The following is a 24,204-nucleotide window of genomic DNA, read 5'->3' as shown; positions in this document are numbered from 1 at the left end:
ACATAGTGAACTCGCACACATTGTAAATATGAAAAATAGAATACAGTATTTCAGAACATGACCTACCGCTTGAACGTCAATATCAGACTGGGAAGAATTTAAGTTTGCGATCTCCCCCCTATCTGCAAGCATGACCAATGTCATAATATTAATATGTAAATTCAACCAACCAATGGGAATACATAAACATCTAATACATATTTCTGCAGTGTCAAGTGGAAACATAACCAACCCTGTTACTCTAATTTCCTGTACTTGGACAGAATGTTTTACTACATTAAACAACATCACATTTTGACCACATTGAATGAGGGTAATTGTACATCCTTTTTACCTCATTAGTGATGTTAGTATACACATTTATAGTCAACACAATGACCCAAAATCGATTGCTCAAAACAGAGCAATATCATTGGTTTTGCACTGTTGATTTTATGGTATGGACTGGTGGCCAAATGGCGTGGAAAATTTGAAAGCTCCCTGTATAAAAGACGCTGGCCTCATACCAATTCATGGATTTGAGAGTTAAACTATCACTCAAATAACAACCAATCCTTATCACTGTTGATATCATATGGCGGATCGTGATTTGTTGAAATTAAATAACAAAGCAACTGATTTGTTTCCTTCCCTGTTTTGGCAGCCTTCCAAAACTTCCATCCGACATTCTAGAACACGTGTCAAGCTCATTCCACCTAAGGCCGAGAGTCTGTGGGTTAGTAAAGAACGAATTAGTAAGGAACTCCTCTCACCTGGTTGTCTTGGTCTTAATTGAAAGGAAAAAACTAAAACTGCAGACACTCGGCCCTCCTTGGAATTAGTTTAAAACCCCTGTTCTAGAATTTAGATTACTGTCTTTTAGCAAATTATCTTCTAACCATGTAAATGATTATCAGATTCATTGTGGCCTTTGAATAGTGTTTGTTTAAACAGTGCATACACCTCAAACGTTTGCCCCCGCTCTACTAATTTCAAATTGATATCGATATGAGTGATTAACAAAATAGTGTTTGTTGTGTTTACCTTTCCACGTTGGCGACCCACTTGAAACAAAATGCAACAATCCAAACTGTAGCTGGCTGTCTTCTACAAGTCATCCTCTAACCAGTGATATACAAATTACTCCCAGATTCTGTTTTTTTTTTAGTAAGGTTAGTTTTAACCGGATGTAAGGTGGTGGCAGCATCATGTTGTGGGGGTGCTTTGCTGCAGGATGGACTGTCACCGACAATGATGAGACAGCCTATAAGGAGGAGGTCAGAGACCTGGCAGTGTGGTGCCAGGACAATAACCTCTCCCTCAACGTGAGCAAGACAAAGGAGCTGATCTTGGACTATAGGAAAATGAGGGACAAACACACCCCCATTCAAATCGACGGGGCTGCAGTGGAGCGGGTTGAGAGCTTCAAGTTCATTAGTGTCCACATCACCAATAAACTATCATGGTCCAAACACAGCAAGGCAGTTGCGAAGAAGGCACGACAAAGCCTATTCCCTCTCGGGAGACTGAAAAGATTTGTCACGGGTCCCTAGATCCTCAAAAAGTTATACAGTTACACAGTCAGAGCATCCTGACCGGTTGCATCACCATCTGGTATGGTAACTGTTCGGCATCTTCATCTTTCAATCACCCATGTGGGTATATGCTCCTAAAAACCAATGAGGAGATGGCACATGGGTATTTGCTCCTAAAAACCAATAGGGAGATGGGAGAGGCAGGACTTGCAGCATGCTGAGCGTCACAAATAGAACCAAGTTCTATTTTAGTGTCTGACCACGCTGATGCTTGCTAATGCGTGCGAGCAGCGTGGGTGCAATGATTGAATAACATGTATGTGTACACTTATTTTGCTATGCTCGCGCACGTGACATTTCCGGTCTGGTCGGCATGTAAGAGGTTCTCTGTTCTCTGCTGAGGCCAATAGGGAATGATCGGAATAACATGTGCTTCAGTATGGTTGGCTTCTTAGCGTTCATAGCCATGGTTATCAACTGTAACACAGAAATGGAATGTAAATAACATAAAATATATGTTGTTGTGGCAGCAGCAGAGAAGTACTTGGGTGTATGATATTTTACTGCAGAGGAGTTACAAAGTGTGTTGAACGATAATGTCTCGTCCTCCCAGAATGCCGGCCTGGTGTTGGATCAGATAGGGTCAGGTAGTGGAATTGTGGTGAGGTTTTATTGGTTGTAAGGTTAGATGGTAGGGGAATTCTTCTTCCCTTCCCTTTTTGTGTCACAAAGTGTAATGAATTCACTTTCCAGAACAATAGACGCAACAGATAAATTGGGAGTCTGTGATCATCCTCACACTCCCGTACAGTAGGTGGTGGTGTATGCACCTTTCAGTTAGTTGCGATCCACCAATACAAATTTAAAGAAGAAGAAAATCTGTGACCTGGATTTGTGATGCTCGTTATTTGGTGCGACGCAGACAGGGTGGTGTGAGTGGTGAAACAGAAGAGTCATTGTCTGTCCTTTTGAGTTTTGATGTTGAGTCTTTGCCCGACAAAGTGATGTTAGGATATATAAGTTATCCCGTACAAGCTTTTGTGCCTAATACATTATGTTGTTACAGGTGTTAAGCTCATGGGCATTGTGGCAGCAGTCTGTAGGAGGGAGTTTCCTAGGTGTGAGAAGTGTGCAGAAGGGCATGATACAAAAGAATGTGTAGCATTGGGGAAAGTAATGGTATATGTTAATTGCAGGGGTGCTCATGTGGCTGTGGATCAGAAATGTCCGGTGCGAGAGAGGCAGGTTGAGGTTTCCAGGGTTAGAGTAGTGCAGAAGTTGTCATATGCTGAGCCAGTGAAGAAAGAAGAGGAAGATGGGTCAAGGGGAGGGATCCTGAGAGGAGTGGTGTGAGTAGTAGAGCTGAACCAGTATAGAGGGATAGGCCAAAAAAAGTTATGTTTCAGTAAGATTGGATTTTTTTCATTTATAGCAATGGTTATTAACTGTACTGCAGGGATGGAACGTCAGTTACAGAAAAATGGTGGTGACCGCTGCAGAGAGGTATTTGGGTGTGCGAAATGTGATCTCAGAAGAGTTACAGGGTGTATTGAGTGGTAGTGTCCCATCCTTTCAGGCTGTTGGCCTGAGGTAGGACTAAATAGATTTAAATAATGGAGTGGGTTTTTAGTAAGTGTAGAGAATTTGTTTATTTTATTATTTTTTTTAAAAGAAAGAAAAAAAGTTTAAGGGAGTTGTACTCCAGTCTAGTAGGTGGTGGTAATGCAACCTTTTTTGGATGACAACCGCTTTTCAACCTCATTGAAGAATATCCATGACCTGGAAGTACTTCTTTATTCCTGCCTGCTTCACAGCGGGCGTCACACTTAGAGGCTGCTGCGTGTTTTTTTTCTACCAAAACATGAACCTTAGTTCAATTAGTTAACCTGTATTCATACGAGGATTATTTCGTTTACAATGTACATTTTATCAACATTACTTTAAAAAGTTGTAAGCCAAAGGTTGGACACGTTTTTTTTTCTGGCCACTGTGGTGTACTGTGCTAACTAACGCGTTAGCTGGCTAGCCCATTCCCCATACAAACTTGTCTGTTGTTTTGGACACCGAGTCGGCGGATAAGGGTCAACAAAGAGAGGTATCTATTGTTTGACTTTTTTTGTGTAAAATTGAGTGTCATACACAAAGTGTATCCCATTCACTGGCTGGGTTTCCAACACTAGAGTGTGTTGTCACGATACCAGAATTTCTTTCGATACCAGGTTTAGTAACTCGATACCATGGCACTTGATCCAGACGGATAACTCCGCTAACGTTACTGCTCTGTTTTATCGTCGGATATCTTCAATAGTTCAATATCATTACATTTAAAATTTGATGTCAACATTTTTCATAGACAGCCATGTATGCATCAATTAATAAATTGTACAATCATCATTAATTGGACTGTTTTTACCAATGTAACTACATAATGGTAATCATTTATTTGAATGGTAAATCTCTATTGGTAAACATGGTAAATCAAGATGGCCTAGGCGGCCTATTCACAATACAGGTGTAAGCATATTCAATGAGTAAGTGCATACATTGAGTTATTGTGGTTGTTTTCACTATTCAAATCCAATTGTATTTGTCACATGTGCCGAATACAAGTGTAGACCTTACAGTGAAATGCTTACTTACAAGCCCATAACCAACAGTGCAGTTTTAAGAAAATACTTTAAAATGATTTAATGTGGCTACAGATGACAATCTGTTTTCCTCCCAATTAGGACTTATTTTATTGTACTGATCAACATTTACAATCTCTTATTTTATAAAATCCATTAATGAAGTCATTCATGACAAGGCATATAGGCCATCTGTAAATAGCCCATCCATCTACCTCATCCCCATATTGTTATTTATTAATATTTTTGCTCCTTTGCACCCCAGTATCTCTACTTGCACATTAATCTACTGCACATCTATCACTCGTGTTTAATTGCTAAATTGTAATTACTTTGCCACTATGGCCTATTTATTGCTTACCTCCCTAATCTTACCTCATTTGCACACACTGTATATAGATTTTTTTTCTTCTATTGTGTTATTGACTGTACGTTTGTTTATTCCATGTGCAACTCTGTTGTTTGTGTCGCACTGCATTGCTTTATCTTGGCCAGGTCGCAATTGTAAATGAGAACTTGTTCTCACCTGGTCTACCTGGTTGAATAAGGGTGGAGAGAAAAAAGAGAAAAAAAATGTCCATATAGTCTGAGGGAGACGTTACAGAAGGTGGGAAAGTATCTTTGGATGTGATGCAAAGACGATTAAGTGAATTAATAACGTTTTTGGTGACACAGCTTTGAAATCAGCATATTTTGCATAATGATTTGCATTATATCACAAAGTGCTAGGGTTGTGAATTGTTTGATGTTAGCTTCAGCTGTAAGCTAGCAACAACTGGAAGCTACCGGTATCATCTTGCATTGTATTAGGATTCTAGTCTGTATGGACATTGTTTTGTGAACAGTTTCAACATTTCTACATGCCGTGTTGCATTATTCAAGTGTGGTAACTTCTGTGCAGCATGAGTGGGGAGCTAGCAATGAGTAAATGGAGCAGGTAAGAGGCATGAACGGTGCGCTCACTGCAGAAGGGGACATCGGCTGCGCTGATAGACTTCATCCTCTCAATCATTATACGACGTGAGACACATTTGACAGAAGTACAGAAAGTAACCAATTCTAGTACCGAACCGTTTTTCCATGTTCTAGTATCGAAGTTTCAGTATACTGTGCAACACTACAGAGGTACAACCAAAGAGGGTGACCAACCAATGAGCATTCTCATTGGTTGAGCATTCTGTTCGAATTGGGTAAGCTGCTCAATATGTCATTTAATAACAGTCAATCCCTCCTATCAATATCTAGTGGCAGGTGAATTGACACTGCACTGTTTGCTTATCATGAAAGTAATGCAATGGTTTTTGGTCCTGACCAGCAGACTCCTCTGTTTATGTTCCTTTCAGGATGTCCAAAATTGAGCGTCTGAATGCCCGTGTGGCGAAGCTGCTGACGGTGGCAGTGCATGAGGTTCTGGAGGTGGTGAAAGAGACTGTGTCAGAATACCAGGAGAAAACAGCCAGAACTCAAAGAGAGAATGAGAGTCTGAGGAGAAGACTGCAGGAAATGCAGGACAAGATGAAGAGAGAGAACACAGGTGAGTCAGGATAGTGTCTCAGTGGTGGTGGTGGGTGGCTGGCTGGCCAACATAATCAAATCGATAAGATGCCATTTTCTGCCGCTTGCTCAAGTTCACCCTTTCACTGTTTTGTTTTGCAGCTGCTCAACTTGCAACATTTCCTGCGACTGGTGGCCGTGGAAGAGCGGCCATCGAGAAACCGTCAGAGCAGGGTTGGAGCCCTAGTCTGAGGCAGGACAGCCCAGAGCCCACACAGGTAGATGAGAAACCAGCGCTCACTTTCGAACAGACTGTGAGACTAAGGCAGGAGGAGGAGGAGTACAATGCACTGGAGCTGGATCAAACAGCACACTATGAGACAGAGTGTAACTTTACCTTAACCTTACCCGGGCATCACGAGGAGGTGGCACGGCAATCAGATGAAGCCGTTTCGGTCCACGTGCCTCAGGGTGTGAAAAATGACTCGCACTCAGACTTGAATAGCACTTCACAGGGAAACACCCAGCTTGGCATCAATCTGACTGTTATCAAGACGGAACCCGAGACCACTGAGTGCTCAGCACCCGAACCTTTGACTCTCCCGGAGACGTTTGATTGTGTTGATTTAAGCTGCAATTCCACACGCTACGACCCAACAACGAATGCTCACAAGTCTCATGTGAGCACTGGACCATATAACGAACTCGTATTCGTCCACTCGAGTCACAACAGCGTCGGGAGGAGGTTTGGGTTTGGGAAAAACAGCAGGGACGGGAGGAAACACCATAGGCAACACTTCAGGAGGGATGAGCCGCACAGCTGCTTTGTGTGCGGCAAGACGTTCAGCCGGGTGGGGAACCTGCGTATCCACCAGCGCTGTCACACGGGCGAGAAACCCTACTGCTGCCTTCAGTGCGGCCGGTGTTTCAGTCAGGCCGGGGACCTCAAAAAGCACAAAAGAGTCCACACAGGGGAGAAGCCATACTATTGCGGCCAGTGCGGCAAGAGCTTCAGCCGTGGGGAGAACCTAAAGAGGCATCAGAAGATCCACATCGGAGAGACCTTACACCTGCAGCAGGCATGGAGAGATCAACAGTCAAACTAGGCGTTCAAAGCAATTTTTTTTTAGAAAAAAATATATAAATGCACATGCAGTGCGTGGTACTGAAATTAACATGAGATCTGCAGTGCTGAAAAAGTAAAGTGACTGGGTCATACTCATGGGTGGATTGGCTGTATTATTCAGGTTATCGATTTAGTCAATGGGTAACATGTATTTTGACCATTAGCGGATGGCATACCTTTGATCCACTGGAGTGTTCATTATTCAATAGGCAAACCTCTTTATCACTGGCTTTTGAATAAGAGAGTGCGGTGTAAGCAACAAAAATGTTTTGTACACTGAAACATGTATCTCCTCTGTACACATACAGGAAAGACTTGGATGTTGTGTGACAAATTGAGCATTACAACATTGTGTTCATGATGATTAAAGAGAGAAGTGAGCAAACTGAGGACTTGGGTCAGGACTCTCTTTCTACTTGTCAGAACAAAGAAATATAATTAATTGAACAGGCTTGCAACCTCTAATGCAGAGGAGTAGGCAACCCCGGTCCTGTAGTGCCTATAAGGCATGTCATATTTTTGTTTTAACCTACCTGGAAGCCCGGAGTGGGATACCAAAGATTATGGATATACTGACATGTCTTTCCACCCTAATAATGGAAGTCGTTCACAAAGCAGCACGGTGGGCTGTCTAGCTCCTGCCTATCCTTTTGAATTGGTGGATACAGCTCATTATTGTAATCTATTTTTGAATATTCGATTTGGTTTGTTGACATCAACGGCCAGTATTCAATGGAGAGAGATGCTATGCTACTAGCCTCATGACATGAATATGATTGATTAAAAACATGTCAGTATTATGAAACTTCTTGCTTGGTGGGCGAAACAACGAAAAAACAACTCCTGCTAGAGAGATTTTCCTCCGATTTGGGCGTCTCTTCCTCTTCGGATACGAAGAATGAAGCTGGATTGACTCATGGTTTTCTTAAACTAGTCAGGGGCGTAATCATTACGCTGTTTCTGTTTTGCAAACGGAAAACTCAAGACTTCCTATTCAACCAATTCCGGTAGGTCCCGTCCCGTTTTGTTTGGTTCTTACGCTAGATGGTTTCCGTAATGACGGTGGATATTGATCGCCTGCCTACTGTTAACTCTAGAAGGTTTATGACTGCGGCTGCATGTCGAACTCTTCATTGAGAATGCCGAAACAGATACATTTTCATTTGTGCCGAAATTAATTTAAGGTTAGCTTGCAAATTCAGCAGGCTATGGTGTGAAAAGTCTTAGAAGTGCGGTCTTTATTTTATTATCGTTAATGCCGGTTTTGGTGTGCGTATTAATGCATGAGCACTTTTCCCCCCTCCTATCGATACAATGCGATACAATAATCGTATTAATTCATACAAAAGGTTCTACCGTGTGACATTTTAAATGCATTCTGTCATTACTACATTTGATAGGTATTAACATGACGATTTAACACAAACATTGGATTATAATATTTAATCCGTCATTTTCCTCAAATGAAGGGGATGATGACGCAACCTTTCAGAATAAATGGCGTTCGCCTGACCCGGAGCAGGCTAGGATAGGGCTCAGGTGTGTTGAGTTGAGTCAATCATTGAACTGATCAATTAGCTCAGTTGGTCTGGTGGCTAGTTGGGACAAAACAGGAACAGGGTTATTTTAGTGTTCATCTCAGAATGTCATGCTCTAACGTTATAGTCGTCATAAAGATAGGCCTACCTCATGTTACAAAATAGAACTAGTCTTAGAGTGGGGAATTGTGCAACTCTTAGGCTGTGTTTACACAGGCAGCCCAATTCTGTTATTTTGCTCAAATAGTGGAAAAAAATCCACATTGGACTGCCTGTGTAAACACAGCCTTATGGTGTTTGGTGGTCAGTCACTACTCAGACAATGAAATGGACACATGATAAGCATGTGCCTTTACTGTATTACAAACTCGTGAGGATAGTACATGGCATTTAACACTGCATGGAATTAATTCCCATGACTGTTTCTGCAATCAACATTGACATAAGCAGTTTCATCTAAGTAACTTCCATTGTGGGCATTTGAGGCAATTGCAACACATTCAGAAACTATCACAAATCATTAACTTAATTGTACAGTTCAAAGGATAAACACCTAGTATGATTTCATAGGCTACAACAAGATTGTATGGGGGTTGATGAGATTTGCATAAACCAACAGAGAAGACAATGGGGTATACATCCCCATGACAAAGGAGTCCCTTATCAACATGACCTCAGATCTAGTGTGACCTGACATTGTGAATACAGTTCATTCAATCCAATGCTGGTTTAAGCTGCAATGCTGGTCACACTTGAGTGAAAGTAAAGATGCCTTAATAAAATAAAATGACTCAAGTAAAGTGAGTCACCCAGTAAAATACTACTTGAGTAAAAGTATCTGGTTTTAAAATGTACTTATGTGTGATGGTGGAAAAAGTACTCAATTGTCACACTTGAGTAAAAGTAATACATCAAATTTAAGCAAACCAGATTGCAACATTTATTTTTTTACAGACAGACAAGGACATACTTCCAACACACACTTTACAAGCCCAATATTTGTGTTTAGTGATTGCGCCAGATCTGAAGCAGTAGGGATGACCGCATTGTATTGATAGGTGTGTGAATTGGTCCATATTGCTGTCCTGCCAGAGCATTCCAAATGTAAGAGGTACTTTTGGGTAGAAGGGAAATTGTATGGGAGTAAAAAGTATATATTTTCGTTAGCAATGTAGTGGAGTAAAAGTTGTAAAAAATACATATAGTAAAGTATAGATACCCCAAAAAACGACTTAAGAAGTACTTCAAAATATTTTTACTTAAGAACTTTACACCACTGGCTTTATCAGCATACAGTTGAGGGGCGTGGGCCCATGTTACCTATGAGGCGCTGACGTGGACGGTGTGCTCATTTGAGCGCTCACCTTAGTTACCAGGAAGTGTTTGACAACACCCAGGGAGCTGGTGGGACGGTTTTGTCTAGAAGGGATACAGTTTATGTCACAATGGACTTTTCGTAGCAGGTTAGGATAATTAACGTAACAGATTATGAGAAGTAGGTTAAGGTTAAGAAAAGGGTTATGGTTAGCTAAAATGCAACATTTGATTTTTTACATCAATTTGACAACAACTGTATCCTCTCTAGCCAATACCTGGTGAGCCTTCACACGTTATTCTGCAGAGAGGTAAGTAAAACAACCCCATTTACCCTATGCTCTTTTACTAGGCATACACATGTGTTCCTCTCGATGAAGAGAGGTAGCCTACGACTTTTTAGCCCAATGATATTACCAAACTTCCATTTGCCTTTATTTTACAAATGCGGAAGCAGATACGTAAAGGGGATTTCTCATGATGAACGCTACAGCAGCCTATGCGTTTTTGTTTTACGGATCCCCATAGCTGCAACAAAGCATTACAATTGTATATAATAATTACGGATTGTGAACGGTAGCTAAACAATCGACCGAATTAATTTGCGCATATTGAATGAGCCTAATATTTGTAAAGATGCGTAATTTCACCATCACAGCAATGAAGTATGCAAACGTTGTATTACTATCTCAAAGTTCAAACGCATATGGCGTTAAATCATTAGACAACAAAATCATTTGATAATTAAAAAACATTTGAATATTTTTTTCCAAGGTAAACTCCGCAGTGAGAGAATGTGCTTCAGTGATGTGGTGGGTGCCCTACTAACTTCCTTGTTCTTATGTAGCCCAACTCCAGCTACTCCTATGGTAAAAGCATGGTGTTGAGATGAAGATTACCGGGAAGATCCTCACTCATTTTCAGTCGTGCAGCTCACCCGTCGACAAAGAAGGATACCTGTATAAAAAGGTAACCCGATAACACGCCTTTCTGCATGTCTTGCAGACTAACTTGTATATTCTATAATTTCAGCTATCACAATCATTTGCTTGTCATCCTTGCCTTTTAATTGCAGATTGACTAAATTAGGTGTATCAAATGCCCATTCAAAGCCAATGGTGAAGTCGGGGCAAAACGAAGTGACTTAATTTATTTTAATTTTATTTAACCTTTATTTTAACTAGGCAAGTCAGTTAAGAACAAATTCTTATTTACAATGACTGCCTACCAAAAGGCTAAAGGCCTCCTGTGGCGACGGGGCCTGGGATTAGAAAAAATAAATAAATACAATATAAATATAGGACAAAACACACATCACAACAAGAGAGACAACACTACATAGAGACCTAAGACAACAACATAGTAAGGCAGCAACACATAACAACAACATGGTTGCAACTTAACATGGTAGCAGCACAAAACATGGTACAAACATTATTGGGCACAGACAACAGCACAAAGACCAAGAAGGTAGAGACAACAATACATCACACAAAGCAGCCACAACTGTCAGTAAGAGTGTCCATGATTGAGTCTTTGAATGAAGAGATTGAGATAAAACGGTCCAGTTTGAGTGTTTGTTGCAGCTCGTTCCAGTCGCAGCTGCAGCAAACTGAAAAGAGGAGTGACCCAGGGATGTGTGTTTTGGGGACCTTTAACATAATGTGACTGGCAGAACGGGTGTATGTAGAGGATGAGGACTGCAGTAGCTATCTCAAATAGGGGGGAGTGATGCATAAAACGTTTTTTATAAATAAGCATCAACCAGTGGGTCTTGCGACGGGTATACAGAGATGACTTGTTTACAGAGGAGCAGAGAGTGCAGTGATGTGTCCTATAAGGAGCATTGGTGGCAAATCTGATGGCCGAATGGTAAAGAACATCTAGCCGCTCGAGAGCACCCTTACCTGCCCATCTATAAATTATGTCTCCGTAATCTAGCATGGGTAGGATGATCATGTGAATCAAGGTTAGTTTGGCAGCTGGGGTGATAGAGGAAACCAAGTCTAGATTTAACTTTAGGTAGATGCCAAAAATAAAGGTAATGCCATGACTTAATATGGCGTTGGGCCAGCACGAGCCGGAAAATCTTCAATGCACCGTGGCATAGATTCCACAAGTGTCTCAAACTCTTACTCTTACATCATTTGGTGTTTTGTTGATGGTGGTGGAAACCGCGTCTCGGGCGCCACTCCAGAATCTCCCATAAGTGTTCAATTGGGTTGAGATCTGGTGACAGAGACGACCATGGCATATGGTTTACATCGCTTTCATGCTCATCAAACCATTCAGTGACCACTCAAGCCCTGTGGATAGGGGCATTTTCATCCTATGGGAGCATAGCCATGGTAGCCAAAATAATGGCCTGCCCTGCATTTCTATACATGAAGCATGTATACATGAAGCATGATGAAATGTTAGGGCAGGTGTGCTCAGAGATGGGAAACAATGGAATATGATAGCACATCAGGAGAAGATGAGGGCAAACTCTGATTAAGGAAGGGTGGCAGAGGGGGATGTGGAATATGAATCGGATAGCAGTGGAATAAGGAAGAATGGACCTCTGTCCAAAATAATGGGAAAAGAAGCAAAGTTAGGATTGGAAAGAAGACTCCTAATGTTGAGAATACCTCATATCTGTTGTGAGTCTGGTTTCTGGGAAAATTGGGGACTGAATTGTCAAATCCGTTACAAGTATTTAAGATGGTAGAGAGAGGTGTGGAGTCGGTGGGGGTCACGAGGAGTGGGCTGGTCTTGATTTGTTTGTGCGTTTCTGCTGAACAGAGGAAGCATGTGTTGGGTATCAGCCAAATTGATGGCCATGCAGAGCTAAGGAGAAGAGAAACTGTCAAGGGAGTAATTGCTGGAGTCTCGGAGGGAGTGGGCATCGAGGAGCTGATGAGTGTTCCTGTAGTGGTTGATGCATGGAGGATGAATTGTTGGCTCAAAGGCAAGAAAGAAGACCTTGTCTATTCTTGTTTTTTGATGTGGAGTCCCTCCCGACCTGAGTGAAGCTGGGGTATGTGCACTTTTCTGTAAGAGCTTTTATTTCCAGGCATTTGCAGTGTAAACTGTGTAGAATGTTTGGACATGTAGAGTGTCTGCAGGGGGAGGAATCCAAGATGTAGAAGTTGTAGAAAAGAAGCTCATGGTGCTTTTTTTTTTTGAAGAAGCTGTGAAGTGTTGCAACTGTGGTGGAAAGCATGTAGTATATTTTTGGAGTGCCTGACGAGGTCGAAAAATAATGAAGTTGCCAAAGTCAGGGTCATTGAGAGCATTTCATATGCAGAGGCTGTCAAACGGGTGGAGGGAACTCAAGGTACTCCTAAGGACTCCATGGTGTTGGGTAGGCCTTCAATGCAGACTGCAGTGTTCGTTGGCTTCTACCGGCAGGATCCAAGGATGTTACATGTAAAGAAGGTGGACTTTTTTTTTTATGTAACAGTGATCATTGGCACGGCTAAAGTGGAGGGAAAGTCCAAGAAGATGGACATTATTGGGGCTGCAGCAGAGTGGTTCCTGGAACTAAAATATTTATCAGGGAAGGAGTTGCATGAGACGCTTTCACAAGCAGTGATGCCAGAGAGGAAGAGGCGCAGCGAGAGGGATGTCCACAATCTGTCTTCTCCTGCAGGTGGCTTTTTTTCACTCACGAAGCAAGGACTTTTTGTATGGAGGTCAGTGTCGAATTATATATACGTGTGGCTTATTTGATCAAATAGAAGTTTCGTAATGATTAGGTTGTTAAGAGTGTATTGATCTAAGTCGGACACGTGACATCCTGGTAACTTTGAGAAAAACTACTTTTATATCGGAGTTGTGCCTGGTCGTCACTAGTTGGCGCAGTCATAAAGTCCACCTATTTCTACAATTTAACTTCTTAAAATGTGTTATGCCTAACCTTAAACCTTTAATTGAAACCAAAAAGCAATTATTTTTTTATTTTTTTAATATATATATATTTTTTACAATATAGCCAATTTTGACTTTCTGGCTGTGGTAGCTAGTGGAAACCGTTGTGCCTGTTGTTCACACGTGTCTGCCCTCTCATTGGCTAGAATGGTCCCACCTGATCTTGCCTCCTCCCAACAACCTTCCATTTTTAAACACATTTATTTTCATTGTTAGTGGCCATTATTCACCTTTATTTAACCAAGTAGGCCAGTTGAGAACAAGTTATAATTTACAACTGTGACCTGGCTAAGATAAAGCAAAGCAGTGCGACGACAACAACAACACAGAGTTACACATAAACAAATGCACAGTCAATAACACAATAGAAAAATCTATGTACAGTGTGTGCAGATGTAGGGAGGTAAGGCAATAAATAGGCCATAGAGGCAAAATAATTACAACTTAGCATTAACACTGGAGTGATCAATGTGCAGATGATGATGTTCAAGTAGAGATACTGGGGTGCAAAAGAGCAAGAGTATAGATAACAATATGGGGATGAGGCAGTTGGCTGTGCTGTGTACAGGTGCAGTGATCGGTTAGCTGCTCTGGCAGCTGATGCTTAAAGTTAGAGAGGGCGATATAAGACTCCAGCTTCAGTGATTTTTGCAATTGGTTCCAGTCATTGGCAGCAGAGAACTGGAAGGAAAGGCGGCCAAAGGAAGTTTGGCTTTGGGGATGACCAGTGAAATATACCTGCTGGAGCGTATGCTACGTGTGGGTGTTGCTATTTGTACCAGTGATCAGAGGTAAGATGGGGTTTTACTTAGCATAGACTTATAGATGACCTGGAGCCAGTGGGTTTGGCAATGAGTATGTAGTGAGGGCCAGCCAACGAGAGCATACAGGTCGCAGTGGTGGGTAGTGTATGGGGCTTTGGTGAAAAAACAGATGGCACAGTGATAGACTACCTCCAGTTTGCTGAGTAGAGTGTTGGGAGCTATTTTGTAAATTACATTGCCAAAGTCAAGGATCGGTAGGATAGTCAGTTTTATGAGGGTGTGTTTGGCAGCATGGGTGAAGGAGGCTTTGTTGCAAAATAGGAAGCTGATTCTAGATTTAATTTTGGATTGGAGATGCTTAATGTGAGTCTGAAAGGAGAGATAACAGTCTAACCAGACAACTAGGTATTTGTAGTTTTCCACATATTCTAAGTCAGAACCGTCCAGAGTAGTGATACTAGTCGGGTGGGAGGGTGCGGGCAGCAATCGGTTGAAGAGCATGCACTTAGTTTTACTTGCATTTAAAAGCAGTTGGAGGCCTCGGAAGGAGTGTTGTATGGCATTGAAGATTGTTTGGAGGTTTGTTAGCACAGTGTCCAAAGAAGGGCCAGATGTATACAGAATGGTGTCGTCTGCGTAGAGGTGGATCAGAGAATCACCAGCAGCAAGAGCGACATCATTGGTATATACAGAGAAAATAGTCTTCCTGAGAATTGAACCCTGTGGCACCCCCATAGAGACTGCCAGAGGTCCGGACAACAGGCCCTCCGATTTGACACACTGAACTCTATTTGAGAAGTAGTTAGTGAACCAGGCGAGGCAGTCATTAGAGAAACCAAGGCTGTTGAGTCTGCCGATAAGAATACAGTGATTGACAGAGTCGAAAGCCAGGTCGATGAAGACGGCTGCACAGTACTGTCTTTTATCGATGGCGGTTATGATATCGTTTAGGACCTTGAGCGTGGCTGAGGTGCACCCATGACCAGCTCGGAAACCAGATTGCATAGTGGAGAAGATTGCATAGTGTACGGTGGGATTCGAAATGGTTGGTGATCTGTTTGTTAACTTGGCTTTCGAAGATTTTAGAAAGGCAGAGCAGGATGGAAATAGGTCTAACAGTTTGGGTCTATAGGGGGATGACCGCGGCAGCTTTCTAATCTTTGGGCATCTCAGACGATGCGAAAGAGAGGTTGAATAGGCTAGTAATAGGGGTTGGGGGGGGGGTACTTGGGCATGTTTCTGCAGGGGGTATTGAGATGATGGCCGGGGTAGCCAGGTGGAAAGCATGGCCAGCCGTAGAAAAATGCTTATTGAAATGATTGATTATTGTAGATTTATCGGTGCTGACAATGTTTCCTATCCTCAGTGCAGTGGGAAGCTGGGAGGAGGTGCTCTTATTCTCTGTGGACTTTAGTGTCCCATAACTTTTTGGAATTAGTGCTACAGGATGCAAATTTCTGTTTGAAAAAGCTAGCTTTAGCTGTCCTAACTGACAGAGTATTTTGGTTCCTGACTAACCTGAAAAGTTGCATATCGCGGGGGCTATTTAATGCTAATACAGAACGCCACAGGATGATTTTGTGCTTGTCAAGTCTGGGGTGAACCAAGGGCTATATCTGTTCTTCAACATTTTTTGAATGGAGCATGCTTATTTAAGATGGTGAGGAAAGCACTTTTAAAGAGCAACCAGGCATCCTCTACTGATGGGATGAGGTCAATATCCTTCCAGGATACCCAGGCCAGGTCGATTAGAAAGGCCTGCTCGCTGAAGTGTTTTAGGGAGTGTTTGACAGTGATGAGGGGTGGTTGTTTGACCGCGGACCCATTATGCAGGCAGGCAATGATCGCTGAGATCCTGGTTTTGAAGACAGCAGAGGTGTATTTAGAGGGCAAGTTGGTCAGGATGATATATAAGAGGGTGCCTGCACATGGTTACGGATTTAGGGTTGTACCTGGTAGGTTCCTTGATCATTTGCGTGAGATTGAGGGCTTCTAGCTTAGATTGTAGGACGGCCGGGGCGTTAAGAATGTCCCAGTTTAGGTCACCTAAAATTACGAACTCTGAAGATAGATTGGGGGCAATCAATTCCCATATGGTGTCCAGGGCACAGCTGTGGGCTGAAGGGGGTCTATAACAAGCAGCAACGGTGAGAGAATTGCTTCTGGAAAGGTGGATTTTTAAAAGTAGAAGTTTGAATTCTTTGGGCACAGACCTGGATAGGATGACAGAACTCTGCAGGCTCTCTCTGCAGTAGAGGAATGGAAAAGATGTGTGTTTTTGAACGATGCACCATTCTACCTTGCTGACAATGGGGCCATACTTGCAGACATAAGCAACCATTTACATTTAAACAGTTTCTCCGGCTCAAAATGCATATCAGACAGGCGCATTAAACTTGCGGGGGGTGGATTTGACTCCACCAATAATATACCATGATGAATTTGATGGATTGGAAATGATTTCATAACAAACCCTTAATTCTGTGAGCGAACTTGTAACAAAGTACAGTCACATTTTAACATGGTAAATTCATAAGCACAAATTTTAATTATATAGAACATTACATTTTTCAAATGGTATAAAGTTTGTATTGTGAAGTGACTGGTAACGGTTATATTGGGCTCGACTTTGTGAGTTCAAAGACGACTTTGCTAGTTTTATAAACGTTGAAACTTCTGGTTTCTAGTAGGCTACAGAATTGGAGAAGGGCTGTTTCTATGAACCTGTCAGTAGGCTCAAGCTAATCAAATTGTATTTGTCACATGGGCCGAATACAACAGGTAGACCTTACAGTGAAATGCTTACTTACAAGCCCTTAACCAACAATGCAGTTTTAAGAAAAATGTTTTTAAAAAGTAAGAGAAAAGTAACAAATATTTAAAGAGCAGCAGTAAAATAACAATAGCGAGGCCAATGACAGGGGGTACAGAGTCGGTGTGCGGGGGCACAGAGGTTAGTCAAGGTAATTGAGGTAATGTGTACATGTAGGTAGAGTTATTAAAGTGACTATGCATAAATACTAACAGGGAGTAGCAGCAGTGTAGAAGAGGAGAGGAGGCAATGCAAATAGTCTGGGTAGCCATTTGATTAGATGTTCAGGAGTCTTATGGCTTGGTGGTAAAAGCTGTTTAGAAGCCTCTTAGACCAAGACTTGCTCTTAGACCTAGACTTGCTACTGCACAGCAAGCCTGTGTGGTAGAAAAGTCTGTGACTAGGGTGCATGGAATCCTTGGAATCCAGGAAGCTTGGCCCCAGTGATGTACTGGGCCATACTCACTACCCTTGGTAGTGCCTTGCGGTCGGAGGCCGAGCAGTTGCCATACCAGGCAGTGATGCAACCCGTCAGGATACTCTTGATGGTGCATCTGTATAACTTTTTGAGGATCTGAGGATCCATGCCAAATCTTTTCAGTCTCCTGAGGGGGAATAGGTTTTGCTGTGCCCTCTTCACGACTGTCTTGGTGTGTTTGTGTTTGTTGGTGACGAGGACACCAAGGAACTTGGTTGAAACATGTAGGTATTACAGACTCGGTCAGGAAGAGGTTGAAAATGTCAGTGAAGACATATGCCAGTTGATCCGCACATGCTCTGAGTACGTGTCCTGCTAAGCCGTCTGGCCCCCCGGCCTTGTGAATGTTGACCGGTTTAAAGGTCTTGCTCACAACGGCTATGGACAGCGTGATCACAGTCGTCCGGCACAGCTGGTGCTCTCATGCATGCTTTAGTGTTGCTTGCCTCGAAGTGAGCATTAAAGGCATTTAGCTCGTCTGGTAGGCTCGCGTCACTGGGCAGCTCGTGGCTGGGTTTCCCTTTGTAGTCCGTAATAGTTTGCACGCCCTGTCATATCTGACGAGTGTCAGAGCCGGTGTAGTAGGTTCAATCTTAGTCCTGTATTGATGCATTGCCAGTTTGATGGTTCGTCTGAGGGCATAGCGGGATTTCTTATAAGCATCTGGATTAGTGTCCCGCTTCTTGAAAGCGGCAGCTCTTTGACTTTTGCCCGGTGCAGATTTTTCCTGTAATCCATGGCTTCTGGTTTGGATCTGTACCTACGGTCACTGTGGGGACGACGTCGTCGATGCACTTATTGTTGAAGCCGGTGACTGATATGGTGTACTCCTCAATGCCATTGGATGAATCCCGGAACATATTCCAGTCTGGGCTAGCAAAACAGTCCTGTAGCATAGCAACCGTGTCATCTGACCACTTCTGTATTGACCAAGTCACTGGTACTTCCTGCTTTAGGTTTTGCTTGTAAGCAGGAATAAGGAAGATAGAATTATGGTCAGATTTTCCAAATGGAAGGTGAGGGAGAGCTTTGTATGCATCTCTGTGTGTGGAGTAAAGGTGGTCTAGAGTTGTTTCCTTTTTTTTCTCCCCTCTGGCTGCACATGTGACATATTGATAGAAATGAGGTAAAACGGATTTAAGTTTGACTGCATTAAAGTCCCGGGCTGCTAGGAGCGTAGCTTCTGGATAAGCATTTTCTTGTTTGCTTATGGCCTTATACAACTTGTAGAGTGCGGTCTTAGCATCATTTTTTGATGGTAAATAGACTGCTACAAAAAATATTGATAACTCCTGGTGGATATTGTGGTCTACAGCTCATCATGAGGTACTATACCTCAAGCGAGGAATACCTTAATATTAGACATCCCGCACCAGATGTTATTGTCAAATAGAAACACACAGCTACCCATTTCTAAATATTGAGGAGGGGAGGCAATTTACGTGCGTGGCTGACTGCATTTTGAGACGGAGAAACCGTTAAGTTAAATGGTTGCTTATGTTATCAAGTATGACCCCAACATGGCACAGATTTATGTATTTATATAGAAAATATGACCGGGACAGCAGGTAGCCAGCCTAGCGGTTAGAGAGATGAGCCGGCAACAGGACGGTTGCCAGTTCGAATCCTGGGTGTGTCCGGAAAAATCTGTCTGGAAGTGAGCTGGCAACCAGAAGGCATTGGAAAACCTTCCTGGTTTTTGTGGTTGAATCTGTTTAAAATGCACTGCTTGACTGAGGTGCCTTACAATTATCTGTATGTGTGGGGTACAGAACTGAGGTAGTCATAAAAAAATCATGTTAAACACTATTATTGCACACAGTGAGACCATGCAACTTATGTGATTTGTTAAGCACATTTTTACTCCTGACCTTATTATGAGTAGGCCAGTGACACACAATCTCAATTTAATCCATTTAAAATTCAGGCTGTAACCCAACAAAATGTGGAAAAAGTGAGGTACTTTTCTGAAGGCACTGTTTTAGGAGCGGTGGGATAAAACAGAAGTGCAATTTTTGACGGGCCATGACCCAGTGCACCCCGGTTCAGCCTAGTCGAAACCCCCTCAGTGACAATTGACCAATAAACTGCACAGGCGCACGTATTTGACTGTACATAAAGCAAACTAGTTTTTATTGGTATTTTTGATATGATAAAGATATTTTTTGATACAGTACTAATGCCAGATATGTAAAATGTTCTCTCCAGAGCACATTCATTTGTGCTAGATTTAAGGAAAATAATATTATGTACATATGTATTTTTAATTCAGAATGATTCAACTACAATAACTATTTGAGACTGACATCAGACCTGTTGAACTGTGGACATCAGACCTGTTGAACTGTGAACAACAGATTGTTTTGACAAAACATGCCATTGTACCATTATATACAGGGTGAGAGAAACACTTCCTATCAGAAGCGCTGGTTCATGCTGAAGGCAAACCTGCTCTTCTACAAGGACCGGCCCAACCACCGCGACCTGCTTGGCGTCATTGTTTTGGAGGGCTGCTCAGTGCAGCTGTGCGAGTCTGAGGAGCAGTTTGCCTTTTCGCTGGTGTGGAGCGGTGAACCGGGCCTGCGCACCTACAAGCTAGCCGCAGAGGACCAGCCCAGCCAGGAGAGCTGGATCAGGGCCCTGCTGTCGGCCAACCACGGCTACCTGGCCGCGCTGGTCATGGATCTGGAGAAACAGTACAAAGGTGAATGGGTGCAGGATTTTGTTCCATGCCAGCACTAGGCAAGCTAGATAATTGGGAGTAGATACATCAACAAGGTGTTTGCCTGGTCATGAGAGTAGCTGGAAAACAAGTGGTCAAGCTTGGTCGTTGAGAGCTAGTAGGTAAGTAACCGGATTCAACTAATCATCAAGTCTTCGATTTAGTTGAAACAAGTGTTTTAGTGCTTGGCTGGAATAAAACTCTGCACGTCCTAAATATCTACAGGATCAGGATTGGTAACCGCGTTGAAATGTACTTATGAGTTAGTGGTTCCCGCTACTTATACATGTGATGGTTTTACATATGCAAAGCACCTTCATCAATGTTCAGCTGTGTTTAATGAACAAGTGTCCATGAATGTCCAAGCACCTTTTTTCTTAGTCACTCCTTCATCCTTCCACAGAGGCCATGAAAGCATTTCCTGGTGACCCATCCCAACAGTCTACACTGGCTGGCCCAAACACAGAGAGGCCAACTCAGTCGCTGATTTGGCTGAACTCTGGGACCGCGACCCTTTCACAGTACTTAGGGCCAAGTGTGGGAGCCGGGCATAGCTTTAGCACAAATGAAATGCTACAAGTTCCTCCCATTTCCTCTAAACCAACCAATAAGCGGTCTCCAAAACTCTGGCCCAAGAGAAATGCAAATGTTGTACCTATTAATGTCCCATCCCCACCCCAAGGGGAGTGGTCAGTGACTGGGTCAGGACCCAAGGTGGAATTTAGCGAACTACACGAGGACTTTGGCAAGGAGGTGAAGGAGCTGATTGCTGATTGGTTGAGACGGGGACAGAAAGATGTAATTCAGGAAGAAGACTTAATTGATTTTGGTTGATTCAGCATGGTATGTCACTATAAGCATGTAAACAGTCCATACCAAAGGAGTCTGTACCAATTGCAATAATGGATGCCAACATGAATTAATATTTGTGAATGTAAGAAAATATATAATGATTATTTTAAAATAAATGTTTTTTAGACAGTTTTCCTCTTCCCCAATCATTTGAATTAATATCTATGATTTAAAAGGCAATCTCCCCATTAGAGCCGATAAGCTACAATATTATTACATGTAATGCTGTAATAATACAGCTATTGCATTCAATAGATAATACATGCAATTGATTTGTGAGTTTATGAGTTGTCTTCTTCACATTGGTTGAAATTCACTTAAGCCAGCATGATTCCAAAAATAGTCTAGTTTAGTCAACACAGCAACTCAACCCACACAAATTATGCAGAGGATATGAAACGCTGTTAGATGCAACCTAAAAATGAATACTGTATGGGAAATTCATTAATCTGGTGCCACTGATAACTGAGCACTCCAACACCCCGCTTGGATGTCCACAAATGTTCCTCTTTGGTGACATGAAATCACTTTTTGCTGGCACTGAGCCCCACGGGACTTGTCTGATGTCAGTACTGCTAATGTGCCAAGCGAACTAAACGGTTTGGGGTACTAATTAATATGACCCCACCATCGAAAGCGCTCACGAACACGTAGGCTACATGTTGGTTGTTTTGCTCCACAACAGCCACAAGCTTCACAAGACTCGTCTGAAGGTAACCTGTTACCGGTTTAAAAATATATTTAAGTATTTTATTGCTCCCCCCAAAAAGGGGTTAAATATGGGTAAAAACAACAGAATATCCAGGGCCTGTATCCACAAAGCATCTCAGAAAAGGTCCTAGGAATCTTGTTGAACTGTACCCCTGCACATTGACTCTGTACCGGTACCCCCTGTATATTGCCTTGTTATTTTGTTACTTTTATTTTTTACTTTACTTACAAGCCCATAACACTCTTCCTTGAACTGCATTGTTGGTTAAGATTTTTTTTACTAAATTAACTAAGTATTTCACGATAAGGTCTACCTACACCTGTTGTATTTCCGAGTGGCGCAGCAATCTAATGCATCACTAAAGACCATGGCTCATTCCCAGGCTGTGTCACAACCGGCTGTGATCGGGAGTCCCATAGGGTGGCGCACAATTGGCCCATCTTCGCCCGGCTTAAGGGAGGGTTTGGCCGGGGTGGTAGGCCATCATTGTCATTAAGAATTTGTTCTTAACTAACTTGCCTAGTTAAATAAACATTGAGTTAAATTTGATTTATTTTAGCTGGTAGTCACGACAGTTTGAGGTACCGCAAAGGAAAGATTGTTATGACGCTCATTGACATAGTTGCAAATAATGGGGAATAACTAATCACGGTGAATGTGACTACAACATCTGTTGCAATGGTAAAACATTTGATATCATTTTTGCCTGATACGATCATTTTGCCTACTCATAATTATTGGCTAATATGTTGGCTTACATAACCTTTTTTAAAAGAGGAATTTTGACTATTAATGTTATATCAACACACTCATCACTCACATTTAACAATTCTAAATTGCTTTGACACAGTAGGCATCAAGTCACTTTCCAGTAATGTTGCATACAGCGTTGCATCTAGTGTTTGAATGGTCTATCATTTCCATCAAACACAATCTAAGTTAACATAAGCCCAATTTAGGTATCTTTTTTTAACAATGTGATGTTTCGCTCCAAAGGGATAACTCGAAATAACATGATGTAAGTTATCAAATAATTGAAAGAAAATTTTTATTTATTAGCCTAGTGGTTATATGTATTTAGGCATATGTGAAATAGACCTCCTGTGAAACCATTGTCAAAACCTCAAGAGAAAAGTTGCATGTAAGTCTCTTGATTTATGGATTGATCATATAGAAATATCAAAACATAATTTGAACAACTCCAAAACAATTGCATGTGGTGTAGGAACCACTGACTTGCTGCTTTTTTCTAATTATCAAGACACCTGCTTGTCACGCTTAACTGGTTAGGACAGCTCATGCGGTCTCTGTCGACTAGGTGGGACTCTGAGTTAAGAGGCTTTGTGTATATCTTTTATTTTTTACCCATAACAGTAAGAGTAAAATGTCTGTGTTCTCTCGACCAATTTTCTACTCTGAGAGGCTTTGTCGATGCAGGCCCTGAGCTTTCTTGTATATCTCAGATAAACTACATGATCAAAAGGATGTGGAGACCTGTTCGACGAACATCTCATTCCAAAATCATGGGTTGGTCCCCCTTTTGCTGCTATAGCAGCCTCCACTCTACTGGGATGGCTTTCCACTAGATGTCGGAACATTTCTGCAATGACTTGCTTCCATTCAGCCACAAGAGCAGGTGAGACCTGTCATTCATGCCAGTTTTGAGACCCACATTTTTAGCATAAAATATATATAAATATACATGCCTGTTTTGCATGTTATTTTGGTATTTGTACGGTCACATTTAAGTTTGCAAATAATGTAAAAAAAAAAAAGATGTAAAAATCATTGAATTAATAAAGCCGCATACAAACATGGTCTCTGTTTTGTTTCCTTGAGTAAGGCAGCTCCAAAATGCAGGTGTTTCAGCCGAGCTCAGTGCTTTCTGTGGTGGAGGCGAGCCAGCAGAAAATAGGAGCGTTGTGCCGTGATTGGCTCAGTGTTCTGTCACACATGGGGAAACTACGTCACCAGTCCTTAGTAATGGGAGACATCGAAAATTCTAATCCTCTGCGTCCTGCCATATAGTTACATTAGTAGTGCCCTTCCAAGAAGGCTCAAGGTCATTGGACACAGATTCAATCACATTATACAGTTGAAGTCGGAAGTTTACATACACCTTAGCCTAATACAATTAAACTCAGTATTTCACAATTCCTGACGCTTAATCCTAGTAAAAATTCCCTGTCTTAGGTCAGTTAGGATCACAACTTTATTTTAAGAATGTGAAATGTACGAATAATAGTAGTGAGTGATTTATTTCAGCTTTTATTTCTTTCATCACATTCCCAGTGGGTCAGAAGTTTACATACACTCAATTAGTATTTGGTTGCATTGCC

General features: G+C 42.1%; 2 protein-coding genes across 5 annotated transcripts; both read left to right on the top strand.

The window, feature by feature from the left end:
• Positions 1-2,378: 2,378 nt before the first annotated feature.
• LOC110491757 (uncharacterized) lies at positions 2,379-7,158 on the top strand. The gene is made up of 3 exons (XM_021565451.3): positions 2,379-3,609; positions 5,485-5,675; positions 5,798-7,158. The coding sequence occupies exons 2-3, from the start codon at positions 5,486-5,488 to the stop codon at positions 6,739-6,741; spliced, it is 1,134 nt and encodes a 377-aa protein (XP_021421126.3). The 5' UTR covers positions 2,379-3,609; position 5,485; the 3' UTR covers positions 6,742-7,158.
• LOC110491758 (myosin light chain, phosphorylatable, fast skeletal muscle b) lies at positions 7,113-23,682 on the top strand. Of its 4 annotated transcripts, XM_021565454.3 has the most exons (5): positions 7,128-7,768; positions 9,885-9,924; positions 10,461-10,582; positions 19,977-20,283; positions 20,705-23,682. In XM_021565454.3, exons 3-5 carry the CDS (start codon positions 10,502-10,504, stop codon positions 21,133-21,135), a joined length of 819 nt encoding a protein of 272 aa, XP_021421129.1. In that variant the 5' UTR covers positions 7,128-7,768; positions 9,885-9,924; positions 10,461-10,501; the 3' UTR covers positions 21,136-23,682. The 4 variants fall into 4 exon arrangements, 3 of the variants coding, with proteins under 3 accessions (XP_021421132.1, XP_021421129.1, XP_021421133.1); XM_021565457.3 differs by lacking the exon at positions 9,885-9,924 and having other exon boundaries at positions 7,113-7,768; XR_016487200.1 differs by lacking the exon at positions 7,128-7,768 and having other exon boundaries at positions 9,648-9,924; positions 19,977-20,423.
• Positions 23,683-24,204: the final 522 nt, after the last annotated feature.

The sequence above is a fragment of the Oncorhynchus mykiss genome, chromosome 16 (assembly GCF_057628025.1).
Source record: "Oncorhynchus mykiss isolate SJ-2025 chromosome 16, ASM5762802v1, whole genome shotgun sequence".
In the NCBI taxonomy this organism is placed as follows: Eukaryota; Metazoa; Chordata; class Actinopteri; order Salmoniformes; family Salmonidae; genus Oncorhynchus; species Oncorhynchus mykiss.
This window is presented reverse-complemented; position numbering and strand designations above follow the sequence as displayed.